Below are 17,528 nucleotides of genomic sequence, written 5' to 3'. Positions count from 1 at the left end.
AAGAGAGTCGTCAATTTCTTTCTCTCCCAAATTGGGGATGGAAATGGGCAAATCAAGGGACTCTCTAAGCTTGTTAGTGTCTATTGCAACCGTGCCTCCAGATTGAACGTTTCTGATAGTTAACTCATATATCAACTCCTCTTTGCGCAAGTAGTTAAGGAGGAGAACATCGCGAGGGCCGGGCATGATGACAGAACAATTTTGAAAAACTCAAAAAATTCCAGCAACTGAGAAAATTGTTAGAGTTCGAATCAAAGCAATGTTTAGCCGTCAAAAGGGGCTAAATTGAGACCCATTCAACCACGCTCTGCTACCACTTGTTACCGAGTTTTTGTGGTAGTTAAGCATGAAAGAAGGTGCTGGGTGGTGAATAGGTCTCAAGCTACTAGAGAGAAATTAAATTTTAAAATTTAACAAGGTTATATTTTCTTTTCAAAATTAGGTAACAACAAATAGAACAGGTACTTAGTAGCCGAAATACAACTTGAAATGTACAATTACAGGGATTAAAGAATTTGGGCTTCGAGCCCTGAAAACACAATTCTTGAGCAACTAGCTCAACTTTACGATATACCAATTTTAACAAAAGGGGCAGAAGACCCCACTCAAACCCTGGAGCCCTTGCTCCAAATTACACAGCAAAGCCTCCTCGAGGCATACAACTCTCAGTTTTAGAAAAGAGCCACTCGCTCTTAAAGTTAAGCCTCTCCCAGGCCACACCAAACTCAACTTTCAAGTTGTCCTCAAAGGACATATACACAGGGGTAAAATACCCAACCTACTGAGGTCTATTAGGTGAGAAAAGATTAATACATGACCTCTAAAATACAACTTGAGAGGAGGCGAACTTGCACTCCTAAAAACCTAATCTGGCTCTGGGCCACTAACGCAAGGGCTAATCCCATACTACAGAGGTGACTTAGAGAAGAACACTTTACATTACATAAACGAAGAAAAGTTTGAGAAAATAAGTTCACCTCAAAACAAATGTGAGTGGGAGCTCGAGAGGGTTAGCACTCTCTATCCCAATATGTAACTTTACAAGAAAAGGAAGAAAAGAGTAGTTACATTTTAGGAAAAGGTTACATGATGGAAAACGCTTCGAACCCGCCGCGAGATTTAAACTGCCGACCTAGCAAGAAAAGAAGATATTAATAGGCCATTACCTGGTAGTAGATCGCTGCCGAGGAAAGAGGCGCTTCCCGCCTCCTGCTATGTACTTAATACACTGAAAGATGGAACAGAAGTGGCGCGGAGACCCCAAAATCAGCAGTTTATATCCTCTCGCGGAAGATTCTAGGCGTTAGGGGAAATAAAACACCCTCCCACAAAATCTTTATTGGTTCGGGAAAAGAAACCCCTACATAGAGGAAAAAGAAACACATTATTGGTGGAAAATTAATTAAAGAAATTCGGGATTGGCTAGATCCAAACTAAGGGGAAAAAGAGGGGTATACAGCCAACTTAAACAATAACAGAAAGAAATTTAACAAGAAACAAACTTTTGAAATAAAAATTTCTCCAACAAAATAGTTCTTTGACTTCGCACTAGGTTGCACTATTGTAATTCTTCAGTAGTGTCCTCTAGAAGAGAAAGTTCCCACTTCTTACTTCAAGCGAAACAAAAACACATCAAAAGTGACACAGTTCAAAAACTCAAAATTTTCCACGTGGTGACATCTTCTGAGAAAGTAGAGAATTAATAGAATAGATAAAGTTCAACCTTCCTCCAGAAGAGGAGTTTCAACTGGCGCAACTTTTAAATAAACAGAGTAGAGGTGTACCGCCCGGTACAATAATTATTATTATTATTATTATTATTATTATTATTATTATTATTATTATTATTCTCTATTATCAAAGTTCAATTCACTCGAACATATCACATATAACTACTGCATTCTCCACAATGTCTGAAGTGAACTACTAGAACCCTTGTAATACGAAAAGTCCATTAACAAAATAGTCTATCACTCAAGTCGTAATGTTAAAGTTTTCAATTAAATTCACTTTGAAACTGTTTTAACATATGTCACAAACGAAAGTATGGGTTATACTATAATTCACAAATCCTGGAGTCGAGCTCGAATATTTATAAGTTCCTTAATAAGGTTCTACTCACTGAAAATGTATCAGTTCCGTAACACCGGACTTATTCTATGTCCAAACGTTCGCACTTCATTCGGACATAGTCTCGTCTTGTAGATACGACTTCGTAGCACGCGGCGAACCAACATCGTCGAGGTGTAGACTGCTGTTGAAGTATTGGTGAACTGATCTGAACTGATGACAGTACCCAGAGTAGAGGCCTTTTTATATAAAACTGGCTCTGACGTAATGTTTTACAAAGTCTTGAATATCTCCGTAATCCTTGAATCGATTTTGGAAAAATTAACATGAGCAGATGTTTGGAATATGCACTATAAGATGACGTTCTTTCCGAATCGATATCTCAATTGGTTCAGAATATAGAAGAAAATCTTAAATGGATGTTTCAAGAATGTATGACGCGACCTGTCCTTAACAAGCGCTGGCTAGGCGATGACTCATGCAGCGTTGTGCGGGTCGACTACTTGCTCCTGTGAGACTTCGTTTCTGCGAGAGCTCGAAAAATACACACACCAATACTTTATCAGATCTTTACGGTGTATAGCATTTAAGAAATACTTTATATACGGCCAATCTCGGTGCAATATACTCATTTAAACAATTCACCCCTTTTCACCCCCTTAACGACGGAATATTCAAAAATCCTGCCTTACTGAGCACGTACACTCTAATATAAATATATCCCCAAAGTTTCGTTTTTATGTCCAGCAGTTTTGGCTCGGCGATGATGAAACAGTCAGTCAGTCAGTCAGTCAGTCAGGACACGTTTTATATAATATATAGATAGGCCATAAAATATTCAACAAAATTTGATAAAATTTGAATAGCAGCATTTAAAATGTTCCTACAAAGAAACTATTTTACGAAATATCGTGATTGTAGTCTACTTCGTACCTACATGCTGTGGGTAGTGGTTGCAATATAGTTCAATATACTGCACATACAGTGTTTTAACATACAGTAATTATTATCTGTAAGTAAAGTAAACTCGTGTCCTCATCCCGAGGTGGTGCAGCTCTTTTCAGGCACACCCCCATTGGAGGTGAGCTGCGTGTACCATTCTTAAATGATTTCAAAGAAATTGGATATTTATTGAACATTGTTGGATATTTATTCTGATTTGTACAGCCCTGGTTTAAGTATTCAAGCTCTTCAGACTTTCTCAATTGTAAAATTACCAGCGTTTAGGCCCAGTCTGGCATCATAACGTGCTATTACCATTCTTAATAAAACCATTCTTGTTTTACTCTTTAAATGTGCCATTAATCCTATAAACACTTTGACAATTATGTTAAGAGAGTACCAAGAGGCGTTTAGAGCAATTTTTAGCGAATCTTATCATTTAAACCGTTTTGAAAGCGTACGAGTGCAAAGTGTATGTAAACCTTCGTGTAATTAACTAGCCTCGAAATCTCTCAGACTATTTACCCCATCCGCCACGCATCCAATATTGACCAACCCAATTTATAATTCATGTCAGTTTCAACCAATCACGGTCGACTATCACTATCACTGACAAATAAGCACCTGGTTGGAAAGTTTTGAAGGTGATTCGCAATTGTTTCCGATGTGTGACCTAACACATAATATTTACAAGGCAGTGATAAATCAAATATGGTGGCAGTTATACAGAGATTTGCAGAAAAAACGTTATCGCATTGGTATGTCCTTTTTCTCTACGGGATCGGCTATGAAGTGAGATTAATCTTCGTAGCGAGGTTTGACGATCGGATGCCCTTCCCGACGTCAACCTCATCAGAGGAGTTAATGAGGTGAAATGAACAACGTGATACAGTATATGATAGTAGGAAGGGAGAGGGTGAAACCCGGTTAGCCTACTCCTGTCGAATAGCACCAAGGTGTCTGCCCAAGACTTAACGTCTCCAACCGACGGATAAATCAGCATCAACAGCAGCATATCCCCTCACTCCATATGGACACTATGGATAGGTTTGAAATTGAATCCAGGCTTTTAGCAGGGAGTCTAGTATATTCAACAATCATTTGCAGAACTTGTGAATCGAAGTACAGTGAAAATACTTCGTAAGCTGACTTACCACCTACTTTCATTTTTATTTCTTCAATTTTAGCCGATTCTTCTGAGATTGGTGAAGAACTATAGACAGGAGCAACTTTTTCCTTCTTTATTTCTGCTTGCTTTTTAAGTTTCCTTAAAGCTGACCGTTCAGGCTCATACTCTGGTTTTTGTTCGGTACTTACATGTATTTCAAAGGTACCGGTCACGTCACGTAGTTGTTCCTCTTCCACAAGAAGGTCTTCGTCTACGTCTTCTTCATCCGTTACTTCATCGACACCGAGTGGAATAGAGACAGCGTCAATATTATCTGCAATCACCAAGTCATCATCTTCTTCTCCTAAGATAGCTACGAGTTCTGCCACAGTTAGTGTTTTCTGGTAGATGTGAGACATATCTGAAAACAAACAAATCCTAATATAAGTACGAAACATGTTATGCATAATTCCACAGCAAAGAAAAATAAGTCATTTTTATAAAATAATTAATTTTATAATAAAATTTAGCATACCTTTCTTGCTATATAGTTTCTTTATCAGCACACAATTACAGTTTCAATATTCCTCACTGCACTACAAACGCACACTTCAACGATGGAGAAAGGAACAGAGGTTGCAAGTACAGTCAAGTGAGCAGTTTATTAATCAGGAATATATCCTTGTTAATCCCAAAGTTGCGTAAAAGCAATATTATTGTAAATTTCAAAAACAAAAAAAAAAGCTTCACGTGATAGATTAATTGCGTTAAAAAGACCTGTCTTACAAGTATGTCTATAAAATTTGAATATATATAAAAACAGACACAAAATATCTATTCTCTTTCTGAAAAAATTCAGAACTCAACCTGATTATATGTTGTGAAATTTTTCAAACTTAAAAATTCAGATGTATTTAGCGTGGACAACTGGATCAACGATATTTCTAAGATGTTCTTTGAATATATCGATGTTTAAAATTAAAATTCACTGAAACCTTAAGTCGGGGCAAAGACAAAAATAAAATGTTGCGTTAACGCAACGTTGGGCCCTAATGGGTAAAAAAAAAAATTACCACCACCTCTCCTACCCTGCCGATCAACATTCTTGAACATTTTTTCACCAATAGGAATCGAACCGGCTAACAACTGTGTCAGACCATACAGACTCACGCCTTAACGATCATGGCCACCAGGCAGTCTTGCTCTCACCTATAGAAATTAACTTCCATTCTCATTCTTTCGGTCAATATTAACTTACGTTAGACATTGATATATCAGAGTATCCAAAAACACAACCGGAATAATTAATTGCAACAAAATTTTGAGGGAGGGAGGGGGGAGCAAAGTAACGAGAATAATCCGTAGGATGATGTGACACCCCAGGTGAGCAGAAATGACCTCCAAAAAAAATGTTGAAAATGGCTGCCTAATCTTTCCGAAGAATCTCCCTCTCTCTCTCTCTCTCTCTCTCTCTCTTGAGTTGGTCTGAGAAGTTCAAACGGTTGGTTGTATTCGAACCCGGGTTAGTGGTAAATGAAATGGCGTATGGCTTTTAGTGCTGGGAGTGTCCGAGGACAAGTTCGGCTCGCCAGGTGCAGGTCTTTTGAACTGACTCCCGTAGGCGACCTGCGCGTTTTGATGAGGATGAAACGATTATGAAGACGACACATACACCCAATGCCTGTGCCAGTGGAATTAACCACTTATCGGTAAAATTCCTGACCTTGCCGGCATCGGACCCGAGACTCCTGTGACCAAAGGCCAGCACGCTAACCTTTTAGTCATGGAACCAGACGGCTCAGTGGTGATACAGTATTTGTCCGTGATGAAATACGCCAGCCTCGTGTAGATAGAGTTACTGCCACGTACAAGAACTACGGACAGAAGTCTGGCAGCCCGGCGACTCCGAAAACAGCAAAAATAATCAGTAGGACGTGAAATTTATTATTATTATTATTATTATTATTATTATTATTAGCACTCCGGTCCAGTTTTATATAATTTCTCTATTAAAAACTAAACTTTTGGTACAGAAAAATTTGGGTTCACCCAAGATTGTACTCCCGGTCTGCTAACTGAAGTCTGGTAAATCCCAGGTGCATCATGAAGAGAAAATAGTAGAAAGTCCGCGAGCGCTGACCAAGAGAATGAAGTTGAATGCCCCAAGCGGGAAGTTAATCATTTGGTATCGGCAACTGGTCCCTGCTCTCGGCAAACAACGGTTAGTCCCTTGGCGATCATCGGTTGGCTGGACTGTAGTGTGCGTTGGAAGAGCTGTAGTACATTAGTTATGAGAAAATTGCTTTTTTGTCACGTCCTCCGTAACCGAACGTGCTCACAGCGAAAAGGCTTCGCATTAAAAGACCTTATGTGTACGTGAAAATAAGCGATGTAACCTGCGACAGGTAATAATAATCCCCTGAGGGTGAGGTGGCAGAATACCGTATCCCCTGCCTGTCGTACAATGCGACTAAAAGGGGGGGGGGCACTAGGGGCTCTAATATTGGGACCATTGGTGAGTGACTACGGTTCCCCTAGCTGAGCGTGGCATTGCTTCCACTTGCGACAGACGTTTCACTTTCAAATTTCTTTGGTCAACTCTTGTTCTCTTCCGACACTAGTTTGCGAGTCCTAGGGTGTCTTTCGCTTCGTTTTCACGCTCTTCGTGCTCCCTCACTATTTTTTGCCGATATCTTCATTATTCAAAGTGTTGGACCTCTTCCATTTTCTCTCTGATTAGTGTTAAAACAATCACCACCATCAGATGATGATGATGATGATGATGATGATGATGGTCTTTTCTCTGCTATTTTGCTTTACGTCGCACCGACACAGATAGGCCTTATGGCGACCATGGGATAGGGAAGGGCCAAGACTGGGAAGGAAGCGGCCATAGCCTTAATTAAGGTACAGCCCCAGCATTTGCCTGGTGTGAACATGGAAACCACAGAAAACCATCTTCAGGGTTGCCGACAGTGGTGTTCCAACCCACTACCTCCCGGATTGATGATGGTTTAAGGAGGTCCACAAGGACTTGGAAGAAGTGGGAGCCAGGGGCGGGGGGGGGATATACAGGAAAGAACAATCTTTAAGAAGAAAATTGCGGGTATGAGGGATGCACCAGAGAAACTCGTCAAGTCACGCAACATCTCGGTGAAGAGCGACAAAGGAAAAGTCAAAGTTTTACGAACATTCGGAAGGAATGCAAAGAAATGGGAATAATTTTGAGAGATAGAATATCTGGTGGATTGTGTAAACGTGGTCCATAGATGACCTTAACGAATAAAATAAATTAATAAATATTAAAGGATTCAACAAGAGTATTAGAACAACGGATGTACTGCAATATCTACGCAGAAGAGGACACAAGCAAGATCAAACCATCATTGCCAGATTCAGATGCGGTAACGAAGCTCTGGCCAACAGGTACTGGGTTATAGAAGATAAAAAGAAATGCAGAATTTGTGGAGAAAGTGAAGAAACAGTGAGATACGTGTAATACGAGTGAACATGGACAAAGAAGAAATAATTCATCAAAAGGACGTATTGCAGACTTTTCTGGAGGTTTTTGTCCTAACACTTCCACTCTTAAACAGTTCCGCACAGGTTTTTCACGAATCGTGCTTCGCATAACACTCGACAATGAACACGCGCTGTTTTATCGTGAGCACCATTTTGTGTTGGACTCAACTGGTCACTAAACACGTCTGCTCCTCTCACTCACTCCCACGTAATGACACAGCCACATACTCGGGAGATGCGCTCGCGCAGACATGTCACAGCAACCGACTGGTGCATCGAAATCACGGTTTCCAGCATTTCCTGTGATGGGCAGTTTTTTGTATTATCTATTGCAGGTTATTGTACAGTACTTCCGTAATTTAGAGATTTATTTACTATTATTATTATTATTATTATTATTATTATTATTATTATTATTATTATTATTATTATTATTATTATTTAGTGATTAATTAATGAATGTCCGACTCGTTGGCTGAATGGTCAGCGTACTGGCCTTCGGTTCAGAGGGTCCCGGGTTCGATTCCCGGCCGGGTCGGGGATTTTAATCGCTTCTGATTAATTCTTCTGGCTCGGGGACTGGGTGTATATGTCCGTCCCAACACTCTCCTCATCATATTCAGACAACACACTACACTACCAACCACCACAGAAACACGCAATAGTGCTTACATCCCTCCATAGAGGGTTGGCGTCAGGAAGGGCATCCGGCCGTAAAAACAGGGCCAAATCCACATGTGCGACGCAGTTCGCACCCGCGACCCCACAGGTGTGGGAAAAAGCGGCAGGAAAAGAAGAAGAAGAAAGTGATTAATTAATGAATCCCTAAACAAGGGTCAATTTCGCGTCAGCCTTACAAATATTTTCCGGGCCAGTTTTATTTTTCCCATCTTGTATTTGCAACCCAGAACTGAATGCAGTTTCTAAAATAATACTTTTTGAATTGATATTGAAACTCAGGGATTTAATCAACTATGGAAATCCGTTAGTGATTATCCCACAATATTTATATCCACTTCTTTTCTCCGTATTCCCTCTGTGTAGACTGGGCCGAGATTTTTCTTATGCTTTCTTCTTTCTTACTTTTCTGTGTCTTTAATCAGGGATGCTACCTCCAATGATCAAGGTTTCCAATGCTTCAGGTTTGATTACTGTGTTGTACTGCCTTAGTTTGCATTCCGGGTTTTTGATTTTTTGTCATACCTATTCAAGGTTATTGTACAGTACTTCTGTAAGTGAGAGATTTCTTTATTATTATTATTATTATTATTATTATTATTATTATTATTATTATTATTATTATTATTATTATTATTATTATTACCGTGTTTTGGTGGATCAGCAGAGGTGAAAGAAGGTGCGGGCTGGAATGGGTCTAACTACAAGTCCGAAAGATGAATTTAAAATTTAAATAAAGGTTATATTTTCAACAGATAACAAGATTTAACAATTTTCACTAGGTGAAATAACAAAAAAAAATCAGGTACAATGCAACTTTACAAACGAAAGCACAAGTTAAGAGGTCTTTACAAATTCTGGGCTTCGTGCCCCAAGTTACAATTCCTGAGCTCTCAGCTCACAACCACAAATACCGAAGGGCAGAAAACCCCTCATTACCTGGAATACTTGCTCCCCACTTTCAACCTCAAGCCTCCCGGAGGCACTTTTCAAACCCAAGAAAGAGCTGAGCCGCTCTCAATTTTCCAAGCCTATTGAAGGCTTTACCTAAACTTCAGAATCCAATTCCATCAAGGTACAACTTACAAATATAAACAGGGGTATCTCGTACCCATTCTACCAAGCCTTAGTGGACAAAAACTAGGTTAATTTTAAATAGCCCAAAACGCAAAAGGAATGGAGGCGTGAATTAGCACTCCTAGATACACATTCTAAAACCTAAGAGGCACTAGGCCTATTGCACAGGGGCTAATCCCAATCTATGGAGGTGACTTTTATACAAAGTAAATTTAACACAATATGAAGGAAGAGAAAAACGGTTACGAAAACATAGTCACCTCAATTTCAAAATGAAGGGGAGCTCGAGAGGGTAAAGCACTCTCTATCCCCGAATTACATTTAAAGATGTATGAAATTTTACAAGGTAGGAAAAAGATTTACATGTTTAAAGGTTACATATTGAAGGTTTCGGACCTGCCCCGCCGGTTGAACTGCTGAGCTAGCAAAGAGACAAGAAAGATGTTAAACGGCCATTACCTTATTGAAGAGCTGCTGCCCGAAGGAAGAGGCGCTATCCGCCCCCTGCTATGCTTCTATACACTAAGCAAGATGTTGTTGAAGTGGCGAAGAGCCGAGAAAATCAGCAGTTTTTAAACCTTCGTCGAAGCTTCGAGACCTTTCATGAATAATTAAGACACACCCACTCAACTTTATTGGGTAGCTAAAAGTTATACATCAACATCGAAGAAGAAAGACACTATTGGTCGAAAATTAATTAAAGAGATTCGGGATTGGCTGAGTTCAAAACTGGCGGAAAGAAAGATTAATATTGCCAACCCAAAAAATGAAAGAACGAAATTTAGTAAAGACAAACTTTCGAATACAAAATTTCTTCAAAAAGTTCCTTCCCTTCGCACCAGGGTGCGTGATCATAGTTTTTTAGTAGAGACATCTGTCAGAGAAGGTCCACACTTCTTGATCAACCAAAAAAACAAAAACAAATCGAAATACACACAGTGGTATCTTCTGAGGAACTGTTGGATTAATTCAGTTGTTAAAGTTCAGAGTTTCTCCGGTGGAAGGTAATTTAAGGCGGAAAATTCAAATGTGCGGCGTGGAGGTGTACCAGCCGGTACAATTATTATTATTATTATTATTATTATTATTATTATTATTATTATTATTATTATTATTATTATTATTATTATTATTATTATTATTATTATTATTATTATTTGCTTAATGAATCCCTAAACTCTACATCTAAACATGATATCTATTTTTCTTTGTTAAACGTTCAAGTCGAACATTTGTGTTTTGTTTATCGAAGGAGCTCGTTCTATGGTAAAGTTTTGTAGACGTAGGAAGATATTATATTGCCAAAATTCCTGCTATAAGTTTTACAAGGTTTATATTATTCTTTGAAAGAATTTCACTTTACGTGTGATGAAAGGTAAATGTTTACCTACTAATACACACTTCTCATTTGTTTACAGGTGTCGAAAGCGTGTACTTCGCTATGTATGTGGGTGCATGCAATCTACAAATATTATTTCGTCAACAAGGCCGTGGCACCAAAGAAGGCTGCCCTGGCTCAAGCAAAGGCGGAACTGGCAATCACCGAAGCAATTCTGGCTGAAGCGAAGGCTAAGATGCAAGAAGTAAGTGATGCCATGATTGGACTCATTTAAATTTCACTTTATGGTTAAGTTGACTATATTTGGCACTGAAGTGGCATTTACGGTCGTAAGAAGTAGTAGTTGTAGTGGAATATAAGTGGTAGCACACTAGAACAGACGTCATCAAGTGGTTGGTCTAGGGAGCAGGCGCTGCTTGCTCCGCTCTGGACGGCTGGCTACCGCGTGAGAAGAGAGCAGCAGACTGGCGAGTTGCATACCGCGGTGCTACTTGCAGTAACCCCGCTGAGATTTTACCATGCGAATAATAATAATAATAATAATAATAATAATAATAATAATAATAATAATAATCTGGAGCATGGATCATGAGGAACGAAGAGGACACAGATTATAGAGTATTACAGGGCAAGAAAATTATTCATCCGACAAAGGAAAAATACAGCAGTATACAATATCTCCTGAATAAATACATTTCCACCTTTAAATAACTGAAGTTTTGGGATACATGCATTTATTCAAAGAAAATATAGGCTTGAAAGTTGTGTGGTTTAAGAATAACGTGTATCCCTCGCTGGCCTTCAGTACGTATTACGTCACATACTTCCCCTCCATGCTCGCTCAGCTGCTCTCGTTCGTTAACAGTGGGGAGCAAACTGGCTCCTAAGTTGTTTCGCTCTGAGTTGACGCTTGCTGCACTAAAATATCCCGCCTGCTGATGTCTCCTCACGGATACAACAATCTTGTATCTGTCTCCTGAAGCCAGAAAAAACTGTAGCTTTCACTGAAGACTCTCATTTATGGCTGTGATTGTATGGAAGCAGCTAAGGTCAATCGTTCCGCAATGGCAATTTCTGGCTCAGGGAGGAAAGCAATGGCAAATTACCTCACTCCTAATCTAGCCCAATACGCCTCATTATGGCGCAACCATTGGTTCTCGCCGTCTCTTTGTAATGGCAGAGCCAATAAGATTTTGAATGGGATACCCAGTAAAACCCCGATAACCGAAATAAAGTGGGGTTGCGCTGTTTCAGATAACCAAGATGTCAGATAATAAATAAATGTTGATTTTTGTGGAAAATGACTCGTACAGTAGTTCACGCTGAAATAAATGTTTCGGCTGACCGTATTTAAATTATAATTCTGTTTAATGCAAATCTGTATTTAAATTATGATTCTGTTTAATGCATATGGCGAGATAATGATGGCGGAAGCTCTAGAAGGCACAAGTTTAGGATTAAAATTCAATGGAATACCCACACAAGTAATTAAGTTTGCAGACGATCAGGCCATTCTAGTTGGCAGCACGTCTACCTTGTTTTCAAGAATTGCATCGACGGTGCAGAAATACTGTTTCAAAATAAACACCTCAAAGACAAAATGCATGACAATCTCGAAATTCCCAAAAACCTCTTCACTCAAAGATTGATGATTCAGATATAGAACAAGTCAAGTCTTTTACTTACCTAGGTTAGAAGATTGCAGAGGTAGGAAGGTGCACAACTGAAGTCAAATGCGGTATTGCTAAGGTGAAAATAGCGTTTATGCAGAAAAGATTTTTGCTACTGGCTTTAGATCGCAGGCGACGATGGAACAGGAAAGGGCTAGGACTAAGAAGGAAGCGGCCGTGGCCTTAATTAAGGTACAGCCCCAGCATTTGCCTGGTGTGAAAATGGGAAACCACGGAAAACCATATTCAGGGCTGTCGACAGTGGGGTTCGAACCCACCATCTCCCGTATATTGGATACTGGCCGTACTTAAGCGACTGCAGCTATCGAGCTCGGTCAGAAAAGATTACTCACTTAGCTTAGTCTTTCCCTCCGAATGAGTATGATACATGCATTTGTATGGTCAGTTGCGTTGCATGCCTGCGAAATACGGATAATAAATAAAATTGAAAAGAACCGTTTTGAAGACTTTCAGAGGTGGTCTACTTTAAGATGATAAATGTGAAGTGAAAAGATAAGATGTCAAGTACCAGAGTTCTAGACACTGTGAAACAACGGAGATCAGTTCTTCGCACCACCCATAACCGTCGTCTTGCATGGGGGGTCACACAATGCACCATTCCAGTTTAATGGAAAACATCCACGAGGAATGCCTAGAAATACCTTCCTTAAACAAATTCTAATTGACATCCAGGCACAGAATTATGTTTCAACGAAGGGTGTGGCAGTTGACACAGGGACAGTTGACACACTGGCTCAGGGAGGAAAACAATGGTGAACTACCTTACTCCTCATCTAGCCCAATACGCCTCATTATGGCGCAACCATTAGCTTTCGCCGTCTGTTTGTAATGGCAGAGCGAATAAGATTTTGAACGGAATACCCAGTAAAACCTCCGATAACCGAAATAAAGTGGAAATATTTTATGACAACTGATCAGTCTTAGGACTGTAAATCATTGATGACGATTATTTATTTATTTTTCGTCTCCAGATACGCTGCTATATAATGTTTTTTCCAACATTCGGCTACAAGAACAGCTTTATCATTGGCCTGCAAAACATCTTCCTTCATGCACGGCGATGGTAAATGTTGACAAACCAGAAGGTGTTCTTCATCCTATAGTAGTCCACAATCACAAATTTTGTCTCCTTGTACATAGTCCCACTTTATATAAGCGGCCGTGGCCTTACTTAATGTACAGCTTCAGCATCTGTCTGGTGTTAAAATGGGAAACCACGGAAAACCATCTCCAGGGATGAGGACAGTGGGGTTCGAACCCACTATCTCCCGGATGCAAGCTCACAGCTGCGCGCCCCTAACTGCACGGCCAACTCGCCCGGTAGAGAAGAGTGTACAAGTGCACGTTTAAAACAAGTACAAAATTGAATCTGCCTAATTGAATACTACTGTACTAATGGATGGAACATGTGTTGTCCCATTTAAAAAATCAAATTTTATATCAATATCTTCATTGTGATAATTCAACGAAAAAGGTGGAGGGTGATGATATTGTCTCCCTTGTCCAGCTGCTTAGCTGAATGATCAGAGTAGTTGTCTTCGGTTCAAAGGGCACCAGGTTCGATTCCCGGTGGGGTGGGGGTTTTAATCTGAAATGGTTAATTATCTGGCTCGGAGACTGGGTTTTTGTGCTGTCCCCAACATCCCTGCAACCCGTACAACCACACATAACTCTATCCTCCAACACAATAATCCGCACTTCCTTACACACGGCATATGCTGCCCACCCTCGTCAGAGGATATGCCTTACAAGGGCTCCTCGAGTCTAGCAACAGCCATATGAAATTATTATTACGAGCTCCTTAATATCATTTAAGAGTATGAACGCAGAATCTCGATAAATACAATAGATCTGGAGGTATTCAAAATTGATATTCTTATTGCTTCATTCTGTACATGTGTATTCTCTGAAATTAAGGATAGATGAAGTGCTTGAATTCACTTTAACTGGCCCTAGATCTAGAGCAACAAAATTAGATACAAGAAATACCATCAAAAACAATGTACCGAGTTTAGTAGGTCATATGAAATATTTATTCAGAACGCGACACTTGATAAGGTACAGCAGAGCGGGCACAATTGGGCTCAATGAGCAGCGCTCCAGCTGAAGCAGGTAAAGGAGCAGTGTATGCGCTCTGACGGAAGGTACAGCCTAGCACAGCGGTGGCCAGGAATGTCACTCCTGTCTAGCACACTGATATGCTGTGCGATGAGCTGGCCTCAGGCTTGCACATTAAGGACTGCTCCTCCCTGCGACTAGTCATTCGGAGGAAGAATACTGCTAGTCGTAGCAGTCATCCTTTCCCAGTTCGAAAATTTCACATCGCACCTTATTACATTGTGGTGTATACGTCATATATATAAATAAACAAATACAAATTCATACGATATGCCCTTCTTTGAGTAAACCTGTGACAATACATTCTATTTAACAATATATCGCATATGAAACGCTATTGTATCGTAACTTATTAACGCTTTGTCGAAGTATGATTAAACCAATATCCGGCACAAGCGTACGGCACACAGACAAGCGGAAGCTGTTTTTAAAGCTTTCGTCAAATAATCTCGCATGCAACCGTGGCTTATGAATTTTCACTACAGAGAAAACCTCTCACAAACATATGTTTTAAAGGATTGCAAATTTCCGCCACTTCTCTTTTCTGATACGCTTTTCATAATGCAATGCGTTTGCAACAGCACTTCCAACGACCCGCCGTCCTGAAACGTGCATGCTATGTTCCCTAGCCGTCAAACTAACACAATACACATGGCCAACCCTGCGTTCAGTGCTCCCCACCACATTACGTCTCTCCCTCTTCGAGAGCGGACACGCCTAGCAAGCTCTTCACGCGTGCTAGAGGTGTGACAAACGGTTATTTTTGTGTAACTGCTACATCTGTCACTGCTACAATAAAGTAATTGTGAAAAGTATCAGTGAAAAATAACGTCCACCGTTACTCACCTTTTACCGGTCACACATTGGTGTTCTGTGCGGTCACAGCCTGGTCACGGCTTCAAGCTTGTCCCCGTTTAACGTCCAACGTTACTCACCTTTTACTGGTCACAGCCTGGTCACGGCTTCAAACTTGTCCCCTTACAGCTGTGTTGCAAATTACCATTCATTCACTCACACATGCGCGCACGCATCACTAAACACACTGTTGAACAGCAAAACACGCATTCCAATTTGCTATAAAGTTATCAAGAGGCAGACAGGGGATGAAATGAGAAGATAACATAGCATCTTTTTCTGAAATCTAGAGGAGTGAGTTTGACAATGCCCCAGTTAAGGATGGAAGACAAGAAAACATGATGATCTGTCTGTCAAACCTTGCACAAACCGGTACAAGAGGATCGTTTAAGTAAAATGAAGAACCGATAATGTGTTATTTTGTTATAATGGATTGTGTGAAATGAATTAATAAAAACTTAAGTGGGTGAAGAGACGTTATCACGTTCGTTTCATTCATGACAATCTGAAATGTTTATTGTACTTGTTATGAATATTCAAACAATTGTGCTCATTGTGTTCCACGGTGTAGGGGGCAACGCGCCCGCCTGTCACCTGGCGGTCCCGGGCTCGATTCCCGGCGGGGTCAGGTTTATTCAATTATAATGATGTCAAAGTGAAATAGTATTACAAAATGCATTTTATCTACGTTCATTCTATAATATCAGTTCAGTATGGAAAGTTAGCATAATAATTTATTTATGGTACAAGAAAAATTATACGGGTGAAACTTATAATATTATAATGTAGGTAGCCTTGCACGAACAGTTGAATGTGTGATAACAGTTTACACTTTAGTTACCACTACCAGATGACAGCAGGAACTTAAGGCAATCTCCTACGAAACCGCTCTCACTTGGAAGACATGCGTACTATCTGAAGGTCACATTCTGTGTCTGTAAGGTGCTACTAGTGTGCAAGCTGCTACTAGTGACTGGTCCCCACTTCCCACTGTTTTCACTAGTATGTTTTTCTGTTGTCGTTACTCGATAACCTGTTATTTCTCGTCCTCGTTACATTTGTAACAGTGACAGACATGTAACTGGGACAAAGTAACTGCTACGTTATTTTTCAGCCATCTCTAACGCGTGCGAAATCAGTGTGCGGAAACTGTACACGCTGTGAACTGTGCAGCGTTTGGCCACCGCTGGCTTAGCAGCTGCTTGCACGGCTCTGATTTACAACTAGTGAAGGGGCGCGCATCTAAACAGATTTAAACTTTTAACAGTTTTGTTTTCTCTAATGTCTCGTTCTGGTGAGGAAAAAAGTAAGTTTTGTATACAAACGCCATGTGCTAAGTAAATATGTTTAAATACATTCATTTCATTAGGTTATGCGTAGGAAACAAAATTATTTAATTTGACATGTGATAACTAAATACTCCTCTGACCACTACATGTACTCACAGAAATACTGGAGGGTAACATAAAAGCTTGTTTAAGAAAACAGCATAAACAATGAATGACAATTGAACTATAAAATATTCAGCTAGGTGCATTGATGTGTCTTTGCTTACGCCTTGACTGCGTATTTTGCCATCTAGTCTTTACAGCACAAACTACGCGGTCTCCCATATAAACTAAGACCATCCAAGCGGCGTTTTTACTCTCCGATACATAAGTTGCAGTATGGGAGGCGCGCATAGTTCTTGACCTTGGAAGGAGCCCGTTCCACCTCGCAAGCATCAGTCGCCAGTCTGAATCTCAGCTGTTAACAATGTGAGACAGTTTTCATTGCAACACCGTATTTTCGTATGTAAAAGTTATTTTAAGTACAAGTCGGCTCGATGGGCACATGATACATTTGTTCAGCAATTTTCTGGTGAAATGCCACTTTCACGAGCACAGTTTCACAAAGTTGTAAATAAATTTGAAACTACTGTCTCAGTGCTCAATAAAAAAAATATGCGCATACACGAACAGTTTTAACAGAAGAAAAGCTAGATGTCATTGTTGCAAATCTTCAACGGTAAACGAATAAATCACTCACAAAGTTACCACAAGTAGTGGTTTCGGTTTCTTCTGCACACAGAACTACAAAGCTGTTACACATCAAACCGTACAGGTTTACACGGACCCATTGTTTAAAA

General features: G+C 40.0%; 1 protein-coding gene across 1 annotated transcript in view; it reads left to right on the top strand.

Annotated features, from left to right (window-relative positions):
- The window catches only part of LOC136866853 (dynein axonemal heavy chain 1), a 1,878,455-nt gene that overhangs the window by 1,587,584 nt on the left and 273,343 nt on the right, over positions 1-17,528 (top strand). Inside the window, exon 22 of the mRNA XM_068226864.1 lies at positions 10,816-10,980. Coding sequence (XP_068082965.1) covers positions 10,816-10,980 — 165 coding nt within the window. The remainder of the gene's footprint in view (positions 1-10,815; positions 10,981-17,528) is intronic.

Source organism: Anabrus simplex, chromosome 3, assembly GCF_040414725.1.
Source record: "Anabrus simplex isolate iqAnaSimp1 chromosome 3, ASM4041472v1, whole genome shotgun sequence".
In the NCBI taxonomy this organism is placed as follows: Eukaryota; Metazoa; Arthropoda; class Insecta; order Orthoptera; family Tettigoniidae; genus Anabrus; species Anabrus simplex.
This window is presented reverse-complemented; position numbering and strand designations above follow the sequence as displayed.